The 21,871-nt window shown below is 41.6% G+C and overlaps 1 protein-coding gene across 3 annotated transcripts in view; it reads right to left on the bottom strand.

Annotated features, from left to right (window-relative positions):
• The window catches only part of BARD1 (BRCA1 associated RING domain 1), an 80,551-nt gene that overhangs the window by 6,910 nt on the left and 51,770 nt on the right, over positions 1–21,871 (bottom strand). For all 3 annotated transcript variants that reach the window (XM_053287420.1, XM_053287421.1, XM_053287422.1), the window contains 4 exons: positions 20,960–21,132; positions 15,581–15,689; positions 12,949–13,084; positions 10,354–10,446 (listed from right to left, as the gene is read on the bottom strand). In XM_053287420.1, the coding sequence (XP_053143395.1) occupies positions 10,354–10,446; positions 12,949–13,084; positions 15,581–15,689; positions 20,960–21,132 (511 nt within the window). The remainder of the gene's footprint in view (positions 1–10,353; positions 10,447–12,948; positions 13,085–15,580; positions 15,690–20,959; positions 21,133–21,871) is intronic.

Genomic DNA, 21,871 nt, shown 5'->3' with positions numbered 1-21,871 from the left:
ATCAATAGTTCTCAAAATACATAGTAAGCTTCGCTAAAGAATGGAGACTGAGGCTTGGGAGGTATAAGTTCTTTCCAGCCTGTTACCTGACTGAGCTTGATACTGAGTTGCCGTCTTAGTCTCATCGCAATTGACCAGTGCCATACATAAGAGCGATTTTCTGTTGACTGTCAGTGTTAGCAGCCTATAGGCTACAGTTCACCTCAAGACTTTTGATTTTCTTTGCTTAGCTATGTTTAAGAACTCACCACTGCTATGAATATTTATAATCATATATGTGCACACACAGTTGTTACAGCTGTCAGTCTCTGCTTTAGCTCAGGTCTATCTGAGAGAGTACAATGAAAATTGCTAGCATCTTCAGTGAAGAAGCAGCTACAGTGGATATTTTCAACAATAACTTGGATGCCATGCTGCTGTCAAAGTCACAGCTAATGGAGGAAAGAAGCAGCATGGTGCAAGAGAAGACAGTGGCAGGAGACAGATCCCCTGCTAACTGAGCAAAGAGACGCCTTTTTAAAGTGGTGATTCACTTATATTTAGCAGGGGAAGAGCAACTGGCCCTATCCAACCCCAGCACAGCATCCCTCCAGTGGCTGCTGCTGGTGTCTACCTTATGTTTCTTTTTAGATTGTGAGCCCTTTGGGGACAGGGAGCCATCTTATTTGTGTATTTATTGTTCTATTTAAACTGCTTTGAGAACTTTGGTTGAAGAGCTGTATATAAATATCCGTAGTAGTAGATCTCAACGGCTGCATTTTAATTCAACCCCCCTTTATCAAAACTTTGGGTGGTTTTACTTTCATCTGTCTCCTACTTACTTCCTCTGGCTCAGCTCAGGTATCATGCTGATCCAAGGTTAAGGAAGTTTGGCAGAATGTCTGAGATCACAAACCATGATTTGCAACTGGCATGCAAACCAAATTCAGGGGGAGGGGGAGAGAAAGCATACAACTGATAGATTTCATTTGCTTCAGATTTCTATTGTAGACATAGTTGTCTTACCTGCAAGTTGGACATGATTTCTATATTTTTACCACGTTTACTCCTTTTACACGTCACATAATTCATTCTAAGAGGATCCATGAACAAATCATGGGTTTGTACTGCTGTATTTAAAATCAGCCTTAAATAGTTCATTTTGTTTGACAGAGCTTGCAGATGATGAATGCGGAGAAATAGCTAGATTTTATGTGGCAACTCTTTCCATAATGTTTAAAAGCAATGTTTCCATACCAGTGCTAAGGACTACTCAAGAAGAAGAGGCTGTTCTCATGACAAGCCAAGACTAGGCTTGGCTGCTCGTGAAAACCCATGGGAGCCAACCAGCTCCCGGAGGCGCCTTGGCAGTAAACCCGCCTAGAGAGCTCACCTCTTAAACAGGGTTAAGGGAATGAGCACTTCCTTGGCTGCATTTATGTGCTGGTGTGTCAGCACTGGCTGCTTTCAGCCAGTGCTGGCACACTGATGGCCACTCACCCCACATTCCTGGGGGGGATCCCCACCCCACTCATGCAGTGCATTGTGGGACAACACGTCCCGGCCCCCACAGCTCTGTGCTCCCTGGGGCAGCAGTGGACCGTCTGGGTGAACACATCGCGCATCCAGACAGTCTTCAGCGATCGTCTGCAGGGAAGGCTGGCTTCTGTTGCCTTCCCCGCTGCCCAACCTGCCTGGTTATGAGGAGACCTAAACAGGAAAATCAAATGCTTGATAAAAGTTGTATCGCTCACACTCTAAAAGGTTTGTTGGATCAGATCCAAAGTACCCGGTGGCATTTCTATCACACAAGGGGAAGACTGTACCAGTTCTCAACTTCTGCTTCCCCCTCTAACACTGTATGCTGTTCAAAGGTCCCCTGAATCCCTGCGGGGACATAAGGGGCTACATGGGAAGGGGGACAGAAAAGCATCACAGTTTGAACAGATGATCATTAAAGGGTCTTTGAATCAAAGTCTTTTTTTTTTTTTGCTAGGGTCTGAAGGAAATGAGTACAAGGTTTGCAACTTTAAAGCACATAAAATGAAGATTTTATTCATGTGTAATAGCAAGAACACCACAGAACAGTACTGAGATGGAAGAATAATAATCATACAAAAGCCTCCATTTTGTACTTCTTATCCATTTCTATGTAAACCTAATGCTATATCAGGAATATATCAACTGCTGGAGATGCATAAATTAACTTGGAGGCAGTATCTTCTATTGCCTTGGGCCATATCTTCTGCGGCTTTCCCATTTTTTTATTGCCATGATTAGTTCTTTGACTGCAATGAGGGTAGGAAATAGCATATGATTGCAAGTGGTAGTAGGTGGAGATTAAATTTCACATACTGCTAAGTTTTTGCTGAGAAGGAAAGTTGTTAGAAGCAGAAATTAATGGAATTGACAGGGTTTTCTGGTGTCTATAATGCAAGTTAAATTTTGTTCTTAAAACTATCGTATAAAATGAAGCCATCTTTTGTTTCTACCTGAGAGGTTAGTTATTTAAGAGACTACCTATTATGTTAAGACATCATGGCAAAGGATGTTTGGTGTATCATCTGTATTGACAAACTCCAGCTTGCAGGCAGCTGGCAAAGCAGAATCAGAAACCATGGTTTGAAGTGGATTTGCAAACAGTGGTTTGGCGTGGTATCTTAATGGACAAACCACAAATATGGATAAAGCTCTGCTCTGAGGCCATGCCATTTAGAGAATGGATTCCAAGCAGATGGAAAATAAAAACAGACCACTAGCTCAAAACCATGGGTTGGATCCTAAGGTTTCCTTTCTTTCTCCAGAGCAAGGAGCCCAGGAGGAGGAAACCTTAGGATACAACCCATGGTTTGCCTGTCGTACATCTGAAAACTCAGGCCATGGGCTTCTGTTTTGCTTTGATGCAATATCTGAATTGAGCCATATTGCAGCCAAGGAGTTTTACAGACAGCTAGTGTGACTCTTAGAGAAGCAGACACTTGACCCAGGTGTCAATCCTTCAATCCTTCACAGAAATTTTTGGAAGATTCCCCAACCCTCAGGAGCATATTTTCAGAAGGTGCAAGGAGCTGCAGAGGAACAGGGAGATTGGGAAAAACTGACACTCCTCCTGTGGTGCAAATGGAGGCTTTCTGTAAACAGAAAAAGCTCCCAGGATACACAACACAATGAAAGACAGAAACTTTGTAATAGTTTACCTTAGCAAATTGTAAAAAGAATCCAATTCAAAACCTGTTGGTTAACAGAGTTAACGCTGAAGATTAGCCTAAATCCCACATAACAAAAAGATCAACAAATAAATACTAGTTTGGTTTTTCACATGATATTGTCCTGGGCTTCAGTTGGGGGAAATGGGAATAAGATCAAGAAATGCATTAGATCAAGAAGATGTTGCCTTCTCTCTCCTCTTAATTCCCTCCACCATTGCAAAAGGATTTTATTTTTTTCCTCATAACCATTTCATGAGGTTGAGAAATTGGTGAAATGCACCCAAAACTACATAGGACCGATACTTTTATAAACAACAAACTGTTCGCTCAAAGTGAAACATGAGGTTAGCGAACCTACAGAAGAAAAAGGATTTTTCAGTTCATGGAATGTTGGATGTTCCATCATTAGAGATATAGGGTAGAAAATTTTCCAAAAAGGCAATTTTTTCATTTCTAAGATTTCATTGGCTGACACCCGGACTAGCATTGTGCATGACCCTCAGGGACTTCTTTGGGTGTTGCTCACTGAGCTTCAGAGGGGAGGGGAGGGAAGACTGGCAAAAATCACTCCTTCCTTCCCCAGCTCAAGCAATAATGCTGTTGTAGACTGGAGCTTGCACTGCTGCACATGCCCAGCATGGTTTCAGAAAATTCACTAGTAACAATGCAAAATGCCTGTTGCCAGGCCCTGGCAACAGTAACTCATGTCTTTGTTACCTCTCGCTTGCATTACTGTAACACACTTTACCTAGGGTTGCCTTTGAAAACGATTCGGAAGCTTTCAACTAGTCTAGAATGCAGTGGTCTGCCTCCTCATTCGTAGCCATAGATTTGATAGTGCTACACCTCTTTTATGGTCACTGCACTGGTTGCCTGTTTGCTTCTGGGTCCAATTTAAAGTGCTGTTTCTCACCTACAAAACCCATATGGGCTTAGTACCTGTATACTGTATCTCCGGGATCGCCTCTCTCGGCCAGTTGTATCCTGTCCTGTTAGGTCTTCTTAGATGGACCTCCTTAGTGTCCTGGGGCCCTGGTGTAGTGCGTGGTGCCTGGGCCCCTAGAGGGCCTTCTCTGTGGCCACCCCTCTTCTTTGGAACACCTCCCCCCCAGATTCATTCAGTCCCCTCCTTAGTGGTTTTTAAGCCCCTTTTCAAGACCTACCTTTTTCACCAGGCTTTTGCCCTTTAATTTTTTTAAAAAGTTATTGCTATTGTTATTGTTCACTGCTGAGTCTTTGGAGGAGGCGGTATACAAGAAATTTTTAATTAATAAATATCAGGCAAGTTCAGCAATTTCAAAGTTAGAGCTAATGTTTTTCAGCAGCCCCTACCAAGTGTCTATTTAGATTATGCATAAAAACTGTATTCTCACCATCCTGCCATCCTATCTTCACCCAATATCGAAGCTATGCCCACGTGGTAAATCAAATACCAGTTTAACAGAAAGGTCTGGCAAGCTTTTGGAAAATATAGACACCCAAGCAACAAGTGTTTAACAGTGAGGAGAACTCTGACAGATGCACACACTTGTGGGCATACTCATAAGAACATAAGGACAGCCCTGCTGGATCAGGCCCAAGGACTATCTAGTTCAGCATCCTGTTTCACATAGTGACCCACCAGAATCCTCCGAGAATCCTCCTCCCGCCTAAGAGGCAAGATGCCACTAAATACCAGTTGCAGGGGAGCAACAGCAAGAGAGAAGGCATGGCGGGAGGAGGAGCGTGTCAGAGGAGCTTAGGCTAGAATCTCTTACCCCAACATGCTACAGAGATTGATGTTGTTGTGGGGTAGCACAGAAGGTCCCAGCTACAGTAGCCCATAGATTTATCATCTTGGGGCAAAACTCTTAGTTTTCACCAAGTCACGCATAAAATTTTTGATGCATCTTGGCAGGCAACCATTCAGCTCTTAGTACATTATAGGCCTTATCTCCTTTTCTACAAAGAGGAAATCATGTACAAATTTTACATGAGGTGTAATTCCTAGAAAATATTTGGGCATAGCAATTTCTACAAGCATCAGGCCTGATGCTAGAGCACATTATAGCACTACTGAAATTTGAAACCATAGGCCCATATTAAATTGTGAGGGTGGCAGAGAAGTTTTTTTAGGCTAAACCATAAATATTATTAGCCTACTTTCCAGTAGGCTTATGAGATCAACCAGCATTCTCTGTGTGTGTCCGTCCGTGTGTCCCCCGCATCAACTTGGCAACACCTGGACCAATATGAACCAAATCAGGTATAGTTGTAGGGACACATAGGGGCACCTCAACAGCATAGTTTGTGATGATGTCATCCACTCCATACCAAGATGGCAGAAGAATAAACCTTTGAGGCTTGTGGGCTAACATGTGAACCGCCTAACCGATTTGAACCAAATTTGCTACAGCTGTAGAGACACATAGGGATGCCCTAATGGCATGGTGTGTGATGATGTCATCCACTACAATTCAAGATGGTGGCCACATGAACATCTGAGGTACAAGCGGGCTAATTTGTGGACTGCCTAACCTATTTGAACCAAATTGGGTACAGTTGCAGTGAGTGACACACAGGGACACCTCAATGGCATAGCTTGTGATAACATTATCCTCGCCGATTCAAGATGGTAAACATGTAAACATCTGAGGCGCATGTGGGCTAACTTGTGAACTGCTTAACCGATTTGAACCAAATTTGCTGGAGCTGTTGGGACACATAGGGACATCTCAATGGCATAGTTTGTGATGATGTCATCTACCCCAATCCAAGATGGTGGATGCTTGAGGTGCAAGTTGGCTAACTTGTGGACTGTCTAACTGATATGAACCAAATTACGTACAGTTGTAGTGAGTGACACATAGGGACACCTCAGTGGTATAGTTTGTGATGATGACATCAACCCTGATTCAAGATGGTGAAAGAATAAACTTTTGAGGTGCAAGCTAACTTTGGCTAACTTATGAACTGCTTAACTAATTTGAACCAAAATTGCTACAGCTGTAGGGACACCTCAATGGCAAAGGTTGTGATGAGGTCATCCACCCCAATTCAAAATGGTGGACATGTAAACTTTTCAGTGCAAATGCACTAACTTGTGGACAGTCTAAGCAATATGAACCAAATTTGCTACAGCTGAATGGACTCATAGGGATGCCCCAATGGTGTAGTTTGTGATGATGTCACTCACCCTGATCCAAGACAGAAGATGCATAAACCTTTGAGGCGCAAGTGCAATATCGTGAGGCCTGTCTAACCAATTTGAACCAAATTTGGAACAGCCATAATGAGTGACACACAGGGACACCTCAATGGTACAGTTTGTAATGATGATATGCACCCGATCCAAGATGGCGGACACATAAACATTTGAGGCGCAAGAGATCTAACTTGTGGACCTTGATTTACACCAAATTTTGTCTAGATATAGACAGTGAAAGGAAAGTAGGCCGATTAGTTCTTACTAGAACAACTTCTTATTATTAGACAGTATCTATACTTGCAGCTGCCTATCACTACACCATCACAGCATGATGCCATGGTCCAGAACATTTTGCTCATATGATGGCCAATGGGAGTAATTCAGAAAATGTTAGAATTTCAATTTATTTATTTTATTTTTACACTTATATCCTGCTCTTCCTCCGAGGAGCTCAGAGCAGGGTACATGCTTATCTTAAGGGGCGTAGCAAGGTTGGAGTGGGCCCAGAGACAAGATTTTAAAATGCCCCCCCCCAAAGTCCAGGGCCTCCACACACCCCAGGCTCCTAAGGATTTAAGTCTGATATTTCAAAATAAGTATGCTGCCTGGAAATACATTTCACTGAATACACACACACACACACACACACACACACACACACACACACACTTCACTATATATAGTGATAGACATTGAGTACTATATATTTGTACTACTTTTAATGCCTAGAACACACTAGAAACACTAATTATTAAAATGGCCCCCACGCTGCAGACTAGCAGAGACTTTCAACCATGCAGGGTGAGCCTATGTATGTTTTCTCAGAATTCTGAACAAATTCAGTAAAGTTTGATTGCAGGAGATTTTTCACACGAGGCTTTTAAAGCCCTTTTACACACATCTCCTCTGGAATGGAGGTGCTGCATTCACATGTTTGCCAGATTTACCCTGAAGTCCCTGTGAGTTATTGGAGAACAGTTCACACACAAGAAAAATAAAATAAAATATGAGCACCACACATACTTCATAGTTCTCACTCAGACCTTCTGGGTTGCAAAACAACTTGAACATAAGTACATTTATAAATGAATGAATGAATGAATAAAATAAATATAATATTGTTTGTTCCAGAAGTTTTTATAATTTTCTGCTATGAAACAAGCCACTTATAGGACTATTCAGAGACTTCTCAGTCTCTCCCCCCCCACCCGCCATATCAAAGCCCTATGGCAAGCAGATCCCTATATATGGGGGTGGGTAGCCACAAAAAGGAGTTCACATTCTACCTAGCAAATGCTGGGCTGGGCAGGGGGTCTGCTGCAGAGAACTGTAGGGGCCACTCTGCCTGCCTGCCTCCTTCCTTGCTTGCTTGGGGCCCGCAGGCCTACTCCAGTTCAGGCCTCGCTGGTAGCCCCGCCCACCCGCCAATCAGCTGATCGGCAGGGAGAAGGAGCTCCTAGCAGCTTGTCTGCTGCTTCGATTGCCGGCCAGGAGGACAAGCAGGAGAGAGCACAAACAGGGCAAGTGGCTGAGGGGCCTTGGGGCTGGGCAGGGGGCAATGGGGAGTCATGTGAGGTGTCTCTGGGGGCCCCCTCCAGGCACTGGGGCCCCCAGACAATTGTCTCACCTTGTCTAATGGTAGTTCCGCCCATGCTTATCTTTATCGTCACAACAACCCTGTGAGGTAGGTTAGGACATGACATGCAATGCAATGCAGGCATTGGCCATCAGCCAGCGCTGCTGCCCACAACAAGCAGCCCCAGTGGCATTGCGCAAGTGGGCAGTTGTGCAACTACTTAAAATTGCATGCCCGTAATGAAACCAATGGGATTTAGTTGGAATCCTACTGCCTTCAACTGGCCTTAGACATATCTCATTTTCTCTAAACACTGTGCCAGTTATGTCCTCTCCAAAGAACTTATTTGCTGGCACAGAAAGTCTTAAGATTGGGCTATAAAATGTTATTTGTGTGTTCTGAGGAGATTTATTCTTTAGTAATGTCTAAGTGGACTTTGGCAATTGCCAAACAGAAGGTATGATAAATAAGCATGAGGAGGGAAGCCCCCGCCCCATAGACACTTTTCCTAGACAAATGTTTCATCAGCAGGAGTCCAATTATTTGTTATAACAATCTTTAGCATGTAATGACTCTCAAGAAGACTAATAACAAAGACTGGTGGGAACAGATGGAGCCATGGTGTTAATTACAGGCACTTAGCTGCATCAGACCCCATGAGTTATTCCTAACATTTCCCACCAGCAAGGAGGATCACTGGCTTTTTAAAGAAGTAAGTTGCTTACTAAGCTGAGAATATTAGGAGCCAGGACTGTACTAATCACTACATTCATAACTCATTAAATTAACGTAGGAACAACTGAAATCCATCTTAGAGTGTCTCCTGGAAAAAATAGTTTATTGAAGGTTTGATCTGGATAAAGCAGGGCATTCTATACAGCACAGATGAGATCAAGATATGTATGTTTTAATCCAACATGGTAGTGTAATGGGCATTTAAACTGTATATATGATGCTTCAATAATGTGTGTCAGTTTCAAACATTATCAAAGATTTAATTTTTAGCAAAGCATACATGTTTTGCCAGACACCTCTTTTACTCCTCCTTTAGAAATCTATATAACTTCTTCGTACCTTGGCAGCTACAACATCACTTTCAAAACTGGCACATGCTGGATATAAAAACCTTAATATAGCCACAGGTATATTTTTCAAAGAAATAGAAAGGATGAAAATTATTGAAAGATGATGTTCTCAGAATGCCCTGAAGAAAGGAGTTACATTTAGATTTTGAAACAAAGGCATCAAATTGAGAGGATACTTAAGAAGTCTTGAGAGAAGCAGTCTCACTTACAAAAGTTACCTTGTTAAGTCTCTTGCCTGAAAAGATGTGCCAAGATCTTGTCTACATTAGCAACATACACAACAGTCTAAGACAGATTTTGTGAAGTTGAGAGTTGTTACTTTAAACATTCTTTGGTGTTTGTGTTTTCCAGCTAAATAGCAACCACCAGCAGCGGCGGGGGGAAGGGGGAGACATCAGGACCAGGGCCACAGCTATTTAACCATTTCCTACTGCACCATGGCCCAAATGAAAATTGCACCCCCTGAGCTGTAATAAGCCTTGAGAGGGAAGCCTCCATTGGTGCCAAGCAATATTTAATTGCAAAAAGACTCCACAAATTACCACCACTACACACAGGGCCAAACGCCACATTTAACATAACATACAGTTTAATCCCTAGTCAGTTAAGATCCATGTCATGTCTTTGGTATGGGTCAGCAACTCATACAGGTCAGCAACCCTGTGCCATTAAAAAATAATTCCAGAAAGCTGCCCTTCATCAGTCTGTCCTTGTAAGGACATCAATGAGATTCCAAAGCATAAACACTGGACAGCATTTTTCAAATAGATAGACCATGACAGAACTGCTTATTTAAGAAGATAAGTGCTCCTTTCCAAAAAGTACTCTTTACTCTCTCAAGTTGCAGACCCAATTTATTCAAATGACATTTTAAAGCTCTATTGTCAAACTCAAAATCAAACTGGGGCAATTGCTCTTTACATTTACCTCAGAAAGAAGACCTGATCAGCCAACTACTTCCACTGCAACTTGCAGCAGGTCTGCATCATTTTCTGACACTTCTTTTTTTTGGTGAGCATTTCTGTACCTTTACTAATAAGCTGAGCAGTTAACAGCTGCAATCTCTACTTAGATGCAGAGGCTCTGATTAACTCAGTGGCATCTCATTAACAATAATATGAGGCATTATCCATTTTCAACAGATGGAGCAATATTTAGCACTGAATTCTTGTCATTCATCTAACAAAGAACCTCAGGCCTTTAAAGTATTTGTGCTAGATGTTGGGTGGGGTGGGGGAGTAAAAGTGCATTCATGTGCTCTTTAAATTTCATGTCAAAACACACACTTTTTTGTCACAAAACCATCTGGCTACTTACACTTCAATGTCAAGATCCAACACCCAGTCAAAACTGCCAGCATGCACTTCATAGTACTTCGCACAGGATACTCGGGGATTACAACATGTGTCACTACAAAATAAGATAAATTGCATACATGTAATACCTGACTCAATTTGTGGTCACACAGCATCTAAAATAGGTAAGAAGACGGGAGAGACCTTCCCCATTCAGAGCTGCTGATGTTGTTTCTGCACATCCATAGCGCAAAGTACTGGTGGCCCTTGTTACCCGCAGTCCTGACACCCATAGTTTCGCATATTAATAGTAGTAACCCATTTATTTGTGGTTCCTGGGTGGCCGGAAATGACCTCTGAGGTCGTTTCCAGCCACTATTTTGCTGAAAGGAGCCATTCTGAGGTTCTTTCTTTATAAAAAAGAAATCTCTGTGATTTTTTGGCATAAAAATGTCAAATTGGGGGCGGGCATTGCTGGACAGATGGAGACCAGCAGAGCACAGTATGGCACTCTATTTCTCTTGTTTCTGACATTTTAAAGCCTTTTTTCACCTCCAGGAGCCTAATTCCCATTGCATCAAGATCTCACTATCCACAGTTCTGTTATCTGCAGTTGTAGCCAAGAACAGAACTGCCACGGATAACGAGGGCCACCTGTAATTCTACAGCCAACATCCCCATGTGCATGAGGGAAACACTCTTCTGTATAAGCACAGGAGAAAGAGCAATGTGTTCTCCTTTTGCCCTGAAGGCTCCTGGTCTTGAGGAATAATTTTTTTGGGAGGTACAGGGAGGCGCAGCGGTTGGAAGGAAAGCCCCCAAAAGCCCCCATGCATAAGCCAACCACCATACACAGCTGTGTGGAGCCTGGCCACTGTCTTTCAGTTTTCAGCATCAGAGACCAAGGAATAAGTAATCAGTCAACTTTTTAATAGCTGCTAAATAGCAATCAGTTAAAGGAGAAATTAATGGTGTATATCAGCCTTTTTTGAAAGGCATTCTTTCCACAGGATTTTTATCTTATTTTGTTTGTTTTATTAAAGGCACCAGTATTGTCAAAATAGGTAGCAAGCTCTCTTAAATACATTTTTTTCATCCAGTTATTTCAGAGATACAGTGGTCCCTCTACTTACGAAATTAATCCGTTCCGAATGCACATTTGTAAGTCGAAAAATTCGTAAGTTGAAAAGCGGTTTCCCATAGGAATGCATTGGGAATGGATTAATGCGTTCCGGAGCCTAGAAAAAAGACCCAGACCCCCAGTAAGCTTGCAAACTGCACAGGAACATTTCTTTTCAAGAATATACAGGCAGTAAACAGGCAGGCAAGTCAAGGAAACCGCATGTAAAATTCGTAAGTCGAGGAAACCCCATCTAAAAATTTGTAAGTTGAGGAAACCCCATCTAAAAATTTGTAAGTCGAAAAAACCGCATCTAAAACCGGATCTAAAACTGCCGTTTGTAACTCGAAAAATACTTATGTCGAGTAGTTTGTAAGTCGAGGGACCACTGTACACTTATAGGACTTATCTTCTTTTAGAAGATAAGCCATCAACATATCCAGCGAGAGGAGGCAACATACATATAGGCGTTAAAATATTTAGTTCTTAATGAACTCTAGACCCCTGCTAATTTGGCAAAGAGGCACCTTTTAACGTTGTTGCTGTTATAGATATCGTCTCAGAATATAGGCTACTATTATCATCATCATCATCATCATCATATATATATATATAGGCTTTAAAATGTCAGAAATATATATTATATTATTTATTATAATATATTTTATTATAATATATTTATAATATATATTATAATATATTTTATTATAATAAATATAATTTATAATAATAATAATAATAATAATAATAAAATTAAAAATATTAGCCATAATCCAGAGAACAGATCCTTTTATGAAGTTTCCCTCTCCCCAAAACAGCAGTTCTCCACGCACTGAAGTTCAGGGATATCCAAAGCAACGTGCAGTGCACCCCTGGAAGCTGTGGACCAGAAAGAGGGTGGGGGAAACCCCACTAGAGACATGTGAAGAGGCTTCTTGGAGTTAATGATGTAAAATGGACAATATCACAAATAAAGATTAGATAGGAAAAATTAACCACATTCTTCCCAGGTCACAAAATCCATATCCAAATAAAAAGCCATACATAAGCTGGGACCCAACCACCCCATGTGCAAGCAGAAACTGCTTCAATGTAGGTATAGGAGGGAGGATACTTCCTTCTAGCAGGAATTCATAATACCTCATGGAGGGACAACAGAACCTGAGGAAGAGGTTTTATAGGGCTGCAAGTTGAAAAGCTCCTGTGCACAAATGCAACACTGGACTTTGGATCCCATCCATATTTACCAAAAGGAGGGCCTTGGCCAAACTCACAAAGTTGAAAGGGTTGAAATTTAGAAGAATGCCTCTCTGCAAGTCCTCACTGGTATATGAAGGACACTTTCAGCTAACCATACAGATCAGAATGCAACACACAGGAGATGAGGTTTTCAGAGATATGGATGATCATAGCTATTTAGGGCTATAATTATTTACATTTACATTTTGAAAGCAAGGTTGTAAGTCTTTGCACAAACTGTGTAGGAAGAATACCTACCTGCACTGTTGAATGTTGTACATATTTTAGCCTTCAGAACTGCGGCCAGTTTGCTCAACAACTGTTGCTGAATAGGATCAAGACCACTTCCAAGAAGGACAATGGGCCCATCTCTAGGATTATTTAGGTTTATTTGCTTTCCAGAGACAAAAAGGGAAAATATTAAGTTTTCTCCGTAAAATTAGTCTCTCTCTCTCTCTATTTAAAAGGAAGCAACTAATCTGTACTTGACATTTCTATTAAACAAGAAACAGCCATGTCGACATGAATACAATTCATGGTAGCATTCCAGAACACAAATAGATAGAAATACAAATGTTGATGAAATCTAACAAAATAGCATTAAAGGGACAAGACAGACTTTATGACCAACAAAGCAGTTTCCAGAATTTTAAGAAGTTTTACATAATTGTTCTCACAGGTCTGCCAACAGTTTTCACAGAAAGCCTTGCAAGAACATCCCGTGAAGCTCAGCAGAGTTAGCAGACAGAATAAACCAATACACAAGAAAGGCAGATGTGCATAGATCAGAGAAGGCCTTCAAAGCCATTTTATCTGCCTCCCTGGGGGCCTGTGTCACTCTCCAAAGGATATTGTTGCATAGGCCAGGCTCTCCATGAACATAACTGCCACTTCTCAGGGTCTGCAATGGTACTTTACCTCTGGAGATTGCAGTTTACTGGAAAATGCACACATGTCAAGCAGCATGACATCAAGACAGCACTGACCATGTGGCAGCAATTAGATAAGTGACAGTACATAGTAACACAATAATTGTGATCAATTTAAACAAATGGGGGAAAGGTACAGATTTTTGTTGTTTAACTAGGGCTGAAAGCACTATGAACACCATATCTATTCTATACAGACTCTTATAGCCACTTATCTTGCACATTAAGTTTATTTTTCCACATCTTAAGAAGTTTGGTGATTCTGCCAAGACATTGCCGTGACAGTCTAGGTTCACAGTAGTAACTTTAAGAGAGGTTTAATCTAAAATAAGGTGATTTTAAAAGTGTAAATACAAATGGACCATACACTAAACTGCTACCTTCCACCACCATTCTTCAACTACTTGACCATTCCAAAAGTATTTCTTTTTCCAGAATGGAAAAATGTTCTGTGGTGCTAACATAATTGCTTCTCCTTGACAAAGAAAGGAGCACGACCACAGTAATGGTACAACCCTCTTTTGTAAGAATGGAAAGAACGGGATTATCTCTGAGCCAATGCTCTCTCAACGCGGAAGAATGCAGTGTCCAATCTTTGACAGTGGGGTGGTGGTGTTTTTTGCCTCAACAGGACTCAAAAGGCTATAAGGAGCAGCATATTCAGCTATGGCAGAACTACAATAGGGTTGTATACTGACATTTGCCTGGCCATTTGTGACCAAAAAAAGAAGAGGAATCTCAGTTTTCCAGGGGACTAGCAATAGCACTAGCAATAGCACTTACATTTATATACCGCTCTATAGCTGGAAGCTCTCTAAGCGGTTTACAATGATTTAGCATATTGCCCCCCAACATTCTGGGTACTCATTTTACCGACCTCGGAAGGATGGAAGGCTGAGTCAACCTTGAGCCCCTGGTCAGGATCGAACTTGTAACCTTCTGGTTACAGGGCAGCAGTTTTTACCACTACGCCACCAGCGACTACACAATTGAAGAGAATTAGTTATTTTATTTCAGGCTGACTACTTGCCTAAGAGACCTAGCACAGGTATTTATGGGCAAGTGGATTCGCAGATCTGTTTGTGGGCTTTTAAAATGTGTACTTAGTTGCCAGATTCAACTATAAATACTTTTTGGATTGGAAAGGAGGACTTACCTGCAAACATGGAATAGTACACAGACTAAAGTCAGAACTACAGCTAATGAAGAATTCTGCAGCTTGTATTTTTAAACAACAATTCAGCATAAGAAGTGAACACCAATACCAGCTTTAGCAATTACCTTAAAGCCCTGACTGGCCTGGTCAAGTGTACCTTAGGGAATATCTTTCATCTTATGTGCTCATATCTCACCCAGGTCTGAAGGAGATACCCTGTTTGGTATTCCATTCTTTGCCCAAATAAAATGCAGACCGACTAGAAGCTTGGCCTTCAAGCCTGTAGAATTCATTACCAAAGGAAGCCCATCTGGCCACCTCTTTGATGGCTTTTTGGCAGCTAGTGAAAACCTTTTTAATTTGAAAGAGCAGAAGTATAACAAAATACTACCCATACTAAAGGAAAGTTTTCTAAATAAAAAAGCTCATACTGTTATCAGTTTTTGCTTTTCCCTTGCCTTTTTTGCCTGCTTATTAAGTTTGAATGTCTTGATTATTATTTTTTCCTTTACATATTAACTTTTTAGCCAAACATTTTTTTATTGATTGGCTATTATTTTACAATGGAATTTTATGCTGCTGCTACTGCTACAATTGTTGTTATAATATTTGATTTTGTACTGATTTTATTGTTGTAAGTCACCTTGGTTGCTTTGACAAAGGGGCAACTCAGATATTCCTCAGATATTATTTAAGAGGCATGCATTATTTATAATCAGCAAACCTAGGTTTAACTGAACACCACCCCAAATTTTAGGTGACAAAACCTGATTTTTAATTTATATATTTTTAAGAGCATACTTACTTCTGCACACTGAGTAATTGAAGAGGATTCATTCTTCACTGGTAGCATTAAAAGTGACTTCATCTCTTCTGTTTCAGCATAATCCATGGGTCTCTGACCGAATATATTACTAGTAAAACAAGGACAGCTGGGTTTTAAGTAAATAAAAGGTGTGACTCGACTCTAAACTACCTGGATATGGTTGTGCTGTAGATTTTCTACCCTCTTCATATGCAATTTCTAGGAAAATTGAATGAAAACCCAATTAAAAAACCTAAATTTAAGACAGATGGATTCAGAACAGCAAGCAGCTGCATCCAGCATAAAAAGCAGGAGGTGGCGTGCAAGCTTATAACCAAGTCACAGCAGTTGCCAGTGATCTAGCATTCGCACGCTCATCGTCCACTCATCAGACCTTTTAATACGGTGGGCATTCAACCTTCACAATGCAGGAATGTAATCACTGTATCGAGGGAAGGAAAACCTTTCTAGTCCAAATTAAACTAACTTCCACAGAAGTTATAAGCGGTCTCTATTCCTTTGTGGTCATGGCTGTGCCTGCTTTTCCCCCTCGATGAGGCTATGTAGGGCAGTTCGATTCTTTCCAGGGAACCAGGGGGCTCCGAAGAGGGCAACACTTTGAGCCCCCATTACCATCTGCTGTAGCTCAGCTGCCAACAGTTGCCCTTCACTTTTCTTATTTGCTCTCCAGCAGGAACAGCATGTGAATGTCTGTTGCTGTTTAGCCATTTTACCTAGAATTTGGCAGGCATCCTATTCACAATGCCGACAGCCTCCAGTGACAACCGTGATCTGGGAGTTGGTGTATTACAAACCATTCTGATGAGAAGGAAAATGCTAAAACCCTGCTTCACTTACGAGAGTTTCAAACCATTAAGAACTGTCCTGTTGCTTCTAGTATCACTGGGGCAGGCCATTCGCCTCTGTTTAATTTAGGGCTATATTTAAAGCTGACTGACACAATACCCTTCAAACATCATACCCAGAAGAGTAAGCAAATAGAAGCCTATGTATTAAGCCACTGGCTTAACACTACCACAGCCTGAAGCAGTATATTATCAAGTGTTTTAACTTAATTTTACAGCACTTTCTCAGAAAGAGGGAAGAGAAGGAGAATGAAATGAAGGACAAAAGCACAAGGTCCCAGGGTCTGGAATGAAGGCATATGAGGCAGCAACCTTGCTAAACAGGTCTGGGTCTGGATGGGGGATCACTTTATATGCAGCCTCAAGTTCCAGCACAGAAGAGAAATATACATTTTTTAAAACATTACCTGCCTAAAAGGGAACGGCTACAGTCCAGTGGCAGAGCACATGACTTGCATGCAGAAGGTCAGGGATTTGACCATGGAACATCTCCTATCAAAAGGGCTGGGAGAGACCTCTTGCTTGATGCTCCAGAGAGCTGCTGTAGACAATACTAGCACAGTCTGATTCTATATAAGGCAGCTTCATGTCCCTAAGGGACCTGCTACTTTCTGTCACTCCCACACTAGGTATGGGTACAGGGGAAAGGTTTCCAGCCACATGGATTATCTAGTCGAGGTGCTTTTTAGTGATAAACTACAACTCCCATAATCCCCAAACAAAATTTATTGTGGCTGGGGATTATGGGAATTGTAGTTCAACAGCAGCTGGAGAACCAAGGCTGCCTACCCCTGATCCAGACATTTAGACACTTATCAAGCAAACAACCCATCCCTGCATCAGGACAAACCTTATGAGCAGAAGCCTTCACATACACCCAAACCAGTGTGGAAACCACTACACCTAAGCAATATCATTCATATGGCTGAAGATGCATGTAAAGAGTGTGCAGGAATTAGACTGATTTTACATGATCAACAAAAGGGAATTATTATGAAACAGCCGTACCACAGAAGAGATGCAGTCTCAATGCAACAGGCTTACAATCAAAGTAACATGGAAGAACCCAAGGCCAGCAAGGAAGAGTTTGCTGTTGTTGACATGAGAGGGGTCTGTGTCTATGCAGACACACAGACATGTAGAAAAGCCAGTCTGAATTCAGGAAAACAATGAAGTGTCATTTCAGCACCTCTCAGGTTAACAATTAAGAATCATTTTGATGCAATTACATGAGGAAATACAGGACTCTATATCCATGGATTTGTGGCTAGGGAATTGACATCTGACCTTGGTAAACACGCACGCGGGGTAGGGGGGATAGGCAAACAAGGGGTTAATTTTGAGTTTCCATGGGTCAGGGATGGCCGGAAATGACTTTGGTGGCCATCATTTTGTGTTCGGGAACCTCAAAATCGCTCTGTTTTTTTAAAAAAATTCAGTAAACCCCACAATTTGGGGGTGCACAGCTCAATCAAGGGGACCAGCGAAGCATGGTAGGCAGCTTCCCCCAACATTTCCCCATGAAATTTGGCCAATTTGTGATGGTTTTCCCAACCTGCAGGAACCTAACCCCCGTGATCCCATACCCCAATGACTCGATATTCGTGGTTGCAGCGGGGAATAGAAGCCTTGCGAATATCAATATTCTGTAGTTTTGCGCAACAAAGTAAACTACAGAGAATATTCTTGTATATTTCCTATGAAAAATCTGGCATTCTCCATTGTTGGAGATAACCTATAACGTAGTAGGAGAATCTCTGGTGTTAAATTTTGTATTTCAGATCAGAAGAATGAAGTTGAATTTTTCATAGTGTTATACTGTAATGGAGAGGTCAACCAAACTGTTACAAAAAGCATATCTTGCCCATGACTGAAGGTTAAACATGAATACAAATGCTAGTCAGTTTCAGTGGCAACCTGAGGAGCTATAAAAACATACAGCAAGATTACAGAGCTATGGTGTGATCAGTAACACCACGCCTCAAATCACTACAACTTATAAACAAACATCAACTGAATGCACATCCAGGAGGATAAAATGCTCTTGAAATGCCACTGGAAAAATATCCAGTGTTAGATCTGAGCTGTGATTCATTTCATTTCCCAGGCCTGATTAAAATAGTCCTGATCCACACAGGATCCATTTCTCAGAAACAGCTCACCACATGGACCATTACTAAGTGTCAACCATGTCTCTAGTCTAACATACACAGCAAACCAATCACTACCAAAACCCAATCAGATGAGATAAACAATGATTTCGCTCGCAAGAGTTGTAACAAGGAACGATAAAGATTGCTAAGCACCTTCCTGGTGCAGAAACTTTTGAGGCAAAATCTCTTTGGCAGAGTCTCATCCCTCTTGTGTTGCTAAAGGCACTATCAGGCCATAAACATTTGTTCCCAATAGTCTACCTATGTTCAGATTCAAACTTATACTGGATGGAGCCCATCATTCTTTGCTAAGAAATAAGGGAACAAGACAGCTTTTACTAATGTTAAACTTATTGTGCATGGGAAAAACTGGCAAGAGAGTCCATTTGAGTGAAAGCCTTTATGAACAACCAAAATTGCAAATGCACTAGAGCTAATTTTTCACGTCACTTGGCTGGCTGTGAAGCAAGACAGACAGGAAATTCAAGGGAGCAAACACATGAAAAAACAGCTATAAAATATAAATTAGCTATGTGCAGGAGATTAACTTAAAAAAAATTAACTAGGCCAACAGGGCAATTAATAGGTTCACTGGTCCATATAATATTTCCCATTTGTAGCTTCACATCTTTGCTAGTTGAAAAAAAGGTTGAAAAAGTAGGACTGTAACTGCTAAATCTTTCAGACTTGCAGAGTTTTGCGTTTAGAATAGACCTGAGTTTTCTTCCAAAACAGAAAAATAATTTTCAACTCTGTTTTCTTCAGATAATGTTCAAATACACATTTTGGGTTTTTTTCATAAAAAAAGATATTAAGTTTGGATAGACTCAGTCAAATTTCTTACTCTCTTTTTAAATAGGATGAACAAACATACAAAAAATTCCATATCCCGAACTCTTCTGGAAGGTCTCCCCTGCTTCAAAATTGGTTTACCATCCAACATGGAGGGTGATGTTTAAGAAATATAAGCCAAAAGTGTCCTTAGATGCATGGAACTAATTGTGTGCCTTCTTTGGATCCCAATTGATTTATTATAGGGAGAGGATGAAAATTGCTTAAGCTTCAAACATGTATTGGTTGTATCATCTGTCACAACTGACACTTGAAAGAGCATAGGAGAGCAAGCATTTGACACTGATTAGAGAGTTTAAATTCCCACTTAATCATGAAGCTTATGGAGAAAGGCAATTTCCTCACAGGCCTAGTTCTCCCTGAGGTGGTAAACTCCGAGTATACCTTTTCAGACATGGGCGCAGAAGACAGAATGCTCCTCCACACAAAATAATTCTCACCACATAGAAAATTAGGTGTTAGGAGGCAGTATTGAGATCAAGGGTGGGCAGACTCTAGGCTTCCAGGCATTATTTTTGTTTTGCCTGGAGCCTTAGGAGCTACAAGTACAAAATAGAGGCTTGGGGAGGCACAGCAAGTCACAAAATGGCAGCTCATGCATAAATGTACACTGACAGAATAAGTGATTTAAACATCAAACCCCAGGATTCTAGGAGAATTTTGCTGTAGGACAGGAGGAAGAAAGTGGAGACAAATTAATGGGAGAGAAAAGAAATACAACCTTGAGAACTCAGGGAGAGAGCGAGAGCGAGAGAGATTTAAAGTGGTGGCTATGCTCCCACTCAACTCAGCCACCCAATCAGATGGCAGTACAGGCTGGAAGGTAGGGGTGTGCACGGAACCGCGGAGCTGCGGTCACGCGCAGAAGCCTTCCTAAAGTCTTTTGCAGCCTAGCGGGAAGGGGGCGGGAGGACATCTCCCCGCCGCCCGCCCGCTTCTCAAGAGTTATCGGGGTGAGATTTAAGGGCCCGGGGCGAGATTTAAGGGGGCGGGAGGGGGCTTCAAGGCAGCAGCAGGGGGCCAGGGCTTCAAGGGGCAGCCATTTTTTTTTATCGGAACAGCCATCGGAGGAGCAATTTTTACAATAATTATGGCGGCAGTGTGTGGAAAGCGCGGGAGGGGTAAGTAAAGCCCCCCCCGCCCTTAATGGAACCCCCCCAAACTCCCCACCCGAACCAAAACCACCCCGTGACCGGACCGGTCTGGAGGCCTTTAGAATGGTCTCCGAACCGGTCCGTGCACATTCCTACTGGAAGGAGAAGAACCCTTTCCTGGGAACTTCCCGTCGCTCCTGAACTATTCAATGCTTGGCTCCTGTTGTAGACTAGTCTTCTACCCCATTGTCATTTTCTACATGTAGGAATCTTTTATAGGAGAGCATTAAATCTTGCAGCCCTTCTCCCCCACCTGAAGTGGTACCACCCAGACACAGCTTTATTGTCCAAGAACTAGGGGTTGGGTTGTTTTGGGGATGAGATACAAATAAAAGAATTCACACATCTACTCACACTGCATCTCGAGAAGCTCCACGTAAGAGCAACAATTCAACAATCCTTGTATGCCCATTCTTGACAGCATCATGAAGTGGCACATCATTTTGATATCCAGTCGCATTCAAAAGTGCTCCATGTTGCAACAACAGCTCTACGGCCTCCTTATGTCCATGATGACAAGCTTCATGCTAGATGTTGAATTGGATAAAAATTAATTATGTTGGATGAATATGTACAATTAAAAAGTGGGTCTTGATCTCCATGGCAATGCATGAACTTAGTAAACAAAGGAATTGCAAACTTCCATTACTACATTTACAGTGCATCTTTCCACCAAGATTGGCTCTCAAATCAGTTTACAACAATTAAAATCCAACAGTTCTAGAGATTTTTGCTATTAGTGATGGGAAGAATATGTAAAAGAGCTTAACCTGACAGTAAAAAGTGAAGTCATTTTAATACACCATCCATCGTAAATGGATTTTCCACAACAAGCAGTGATGAACACAGACTGCTTCCAAACTCAATTTCTGCTGAATTCAAAAATACAATACAAAGTACATCAACTGGCACAGACACTGCCTATCCTTGCTGAATGAAAGTGCTTGTGCCAAGTAACAAGGTTATCTGTAAGAATCAACTCTCCTGTTCTTTCTGGTTTTCATGACTGGTGTTCAAAAATTTGAAAGTGTGACTCTAGCCTGTGCATTTATGATTACACAGATGATACTCAGTTTTGCCAGAATGAAGCACTTTCTAGTGCCACCTCAGATTATGATTGTGCAGAAGAAGACTGGAGCAAAACACCCTTCAGATGGCAGAAGCTTGCAGGAGGAAGTAACTGTCTGTAGTCTTTGGAGAAGCAGCTTATGAACTGATGACAAAAGGGGAACACACACAGTATGGGGGAGCATGCACAGGAACAGT

This window comes from Hemicordylus capensis, chromosome 1 (genome assembly GCF_027244095.1).
Source record: "Hemicordylus capensis ecotype Gifberg chromosome 1, rHemCap1.1.pri, whole genome shotgun sequence".
NCBI classification, from domain to species: Eukaryota; Metazoa; Chordata; class Lepidosauria; order Squamata; family Cordylidae; genus Hemicordylus; species Hemicordylus capensis.
This window is presented reverse-complemented; position numbering and strand designations above follow the sequence as displayed.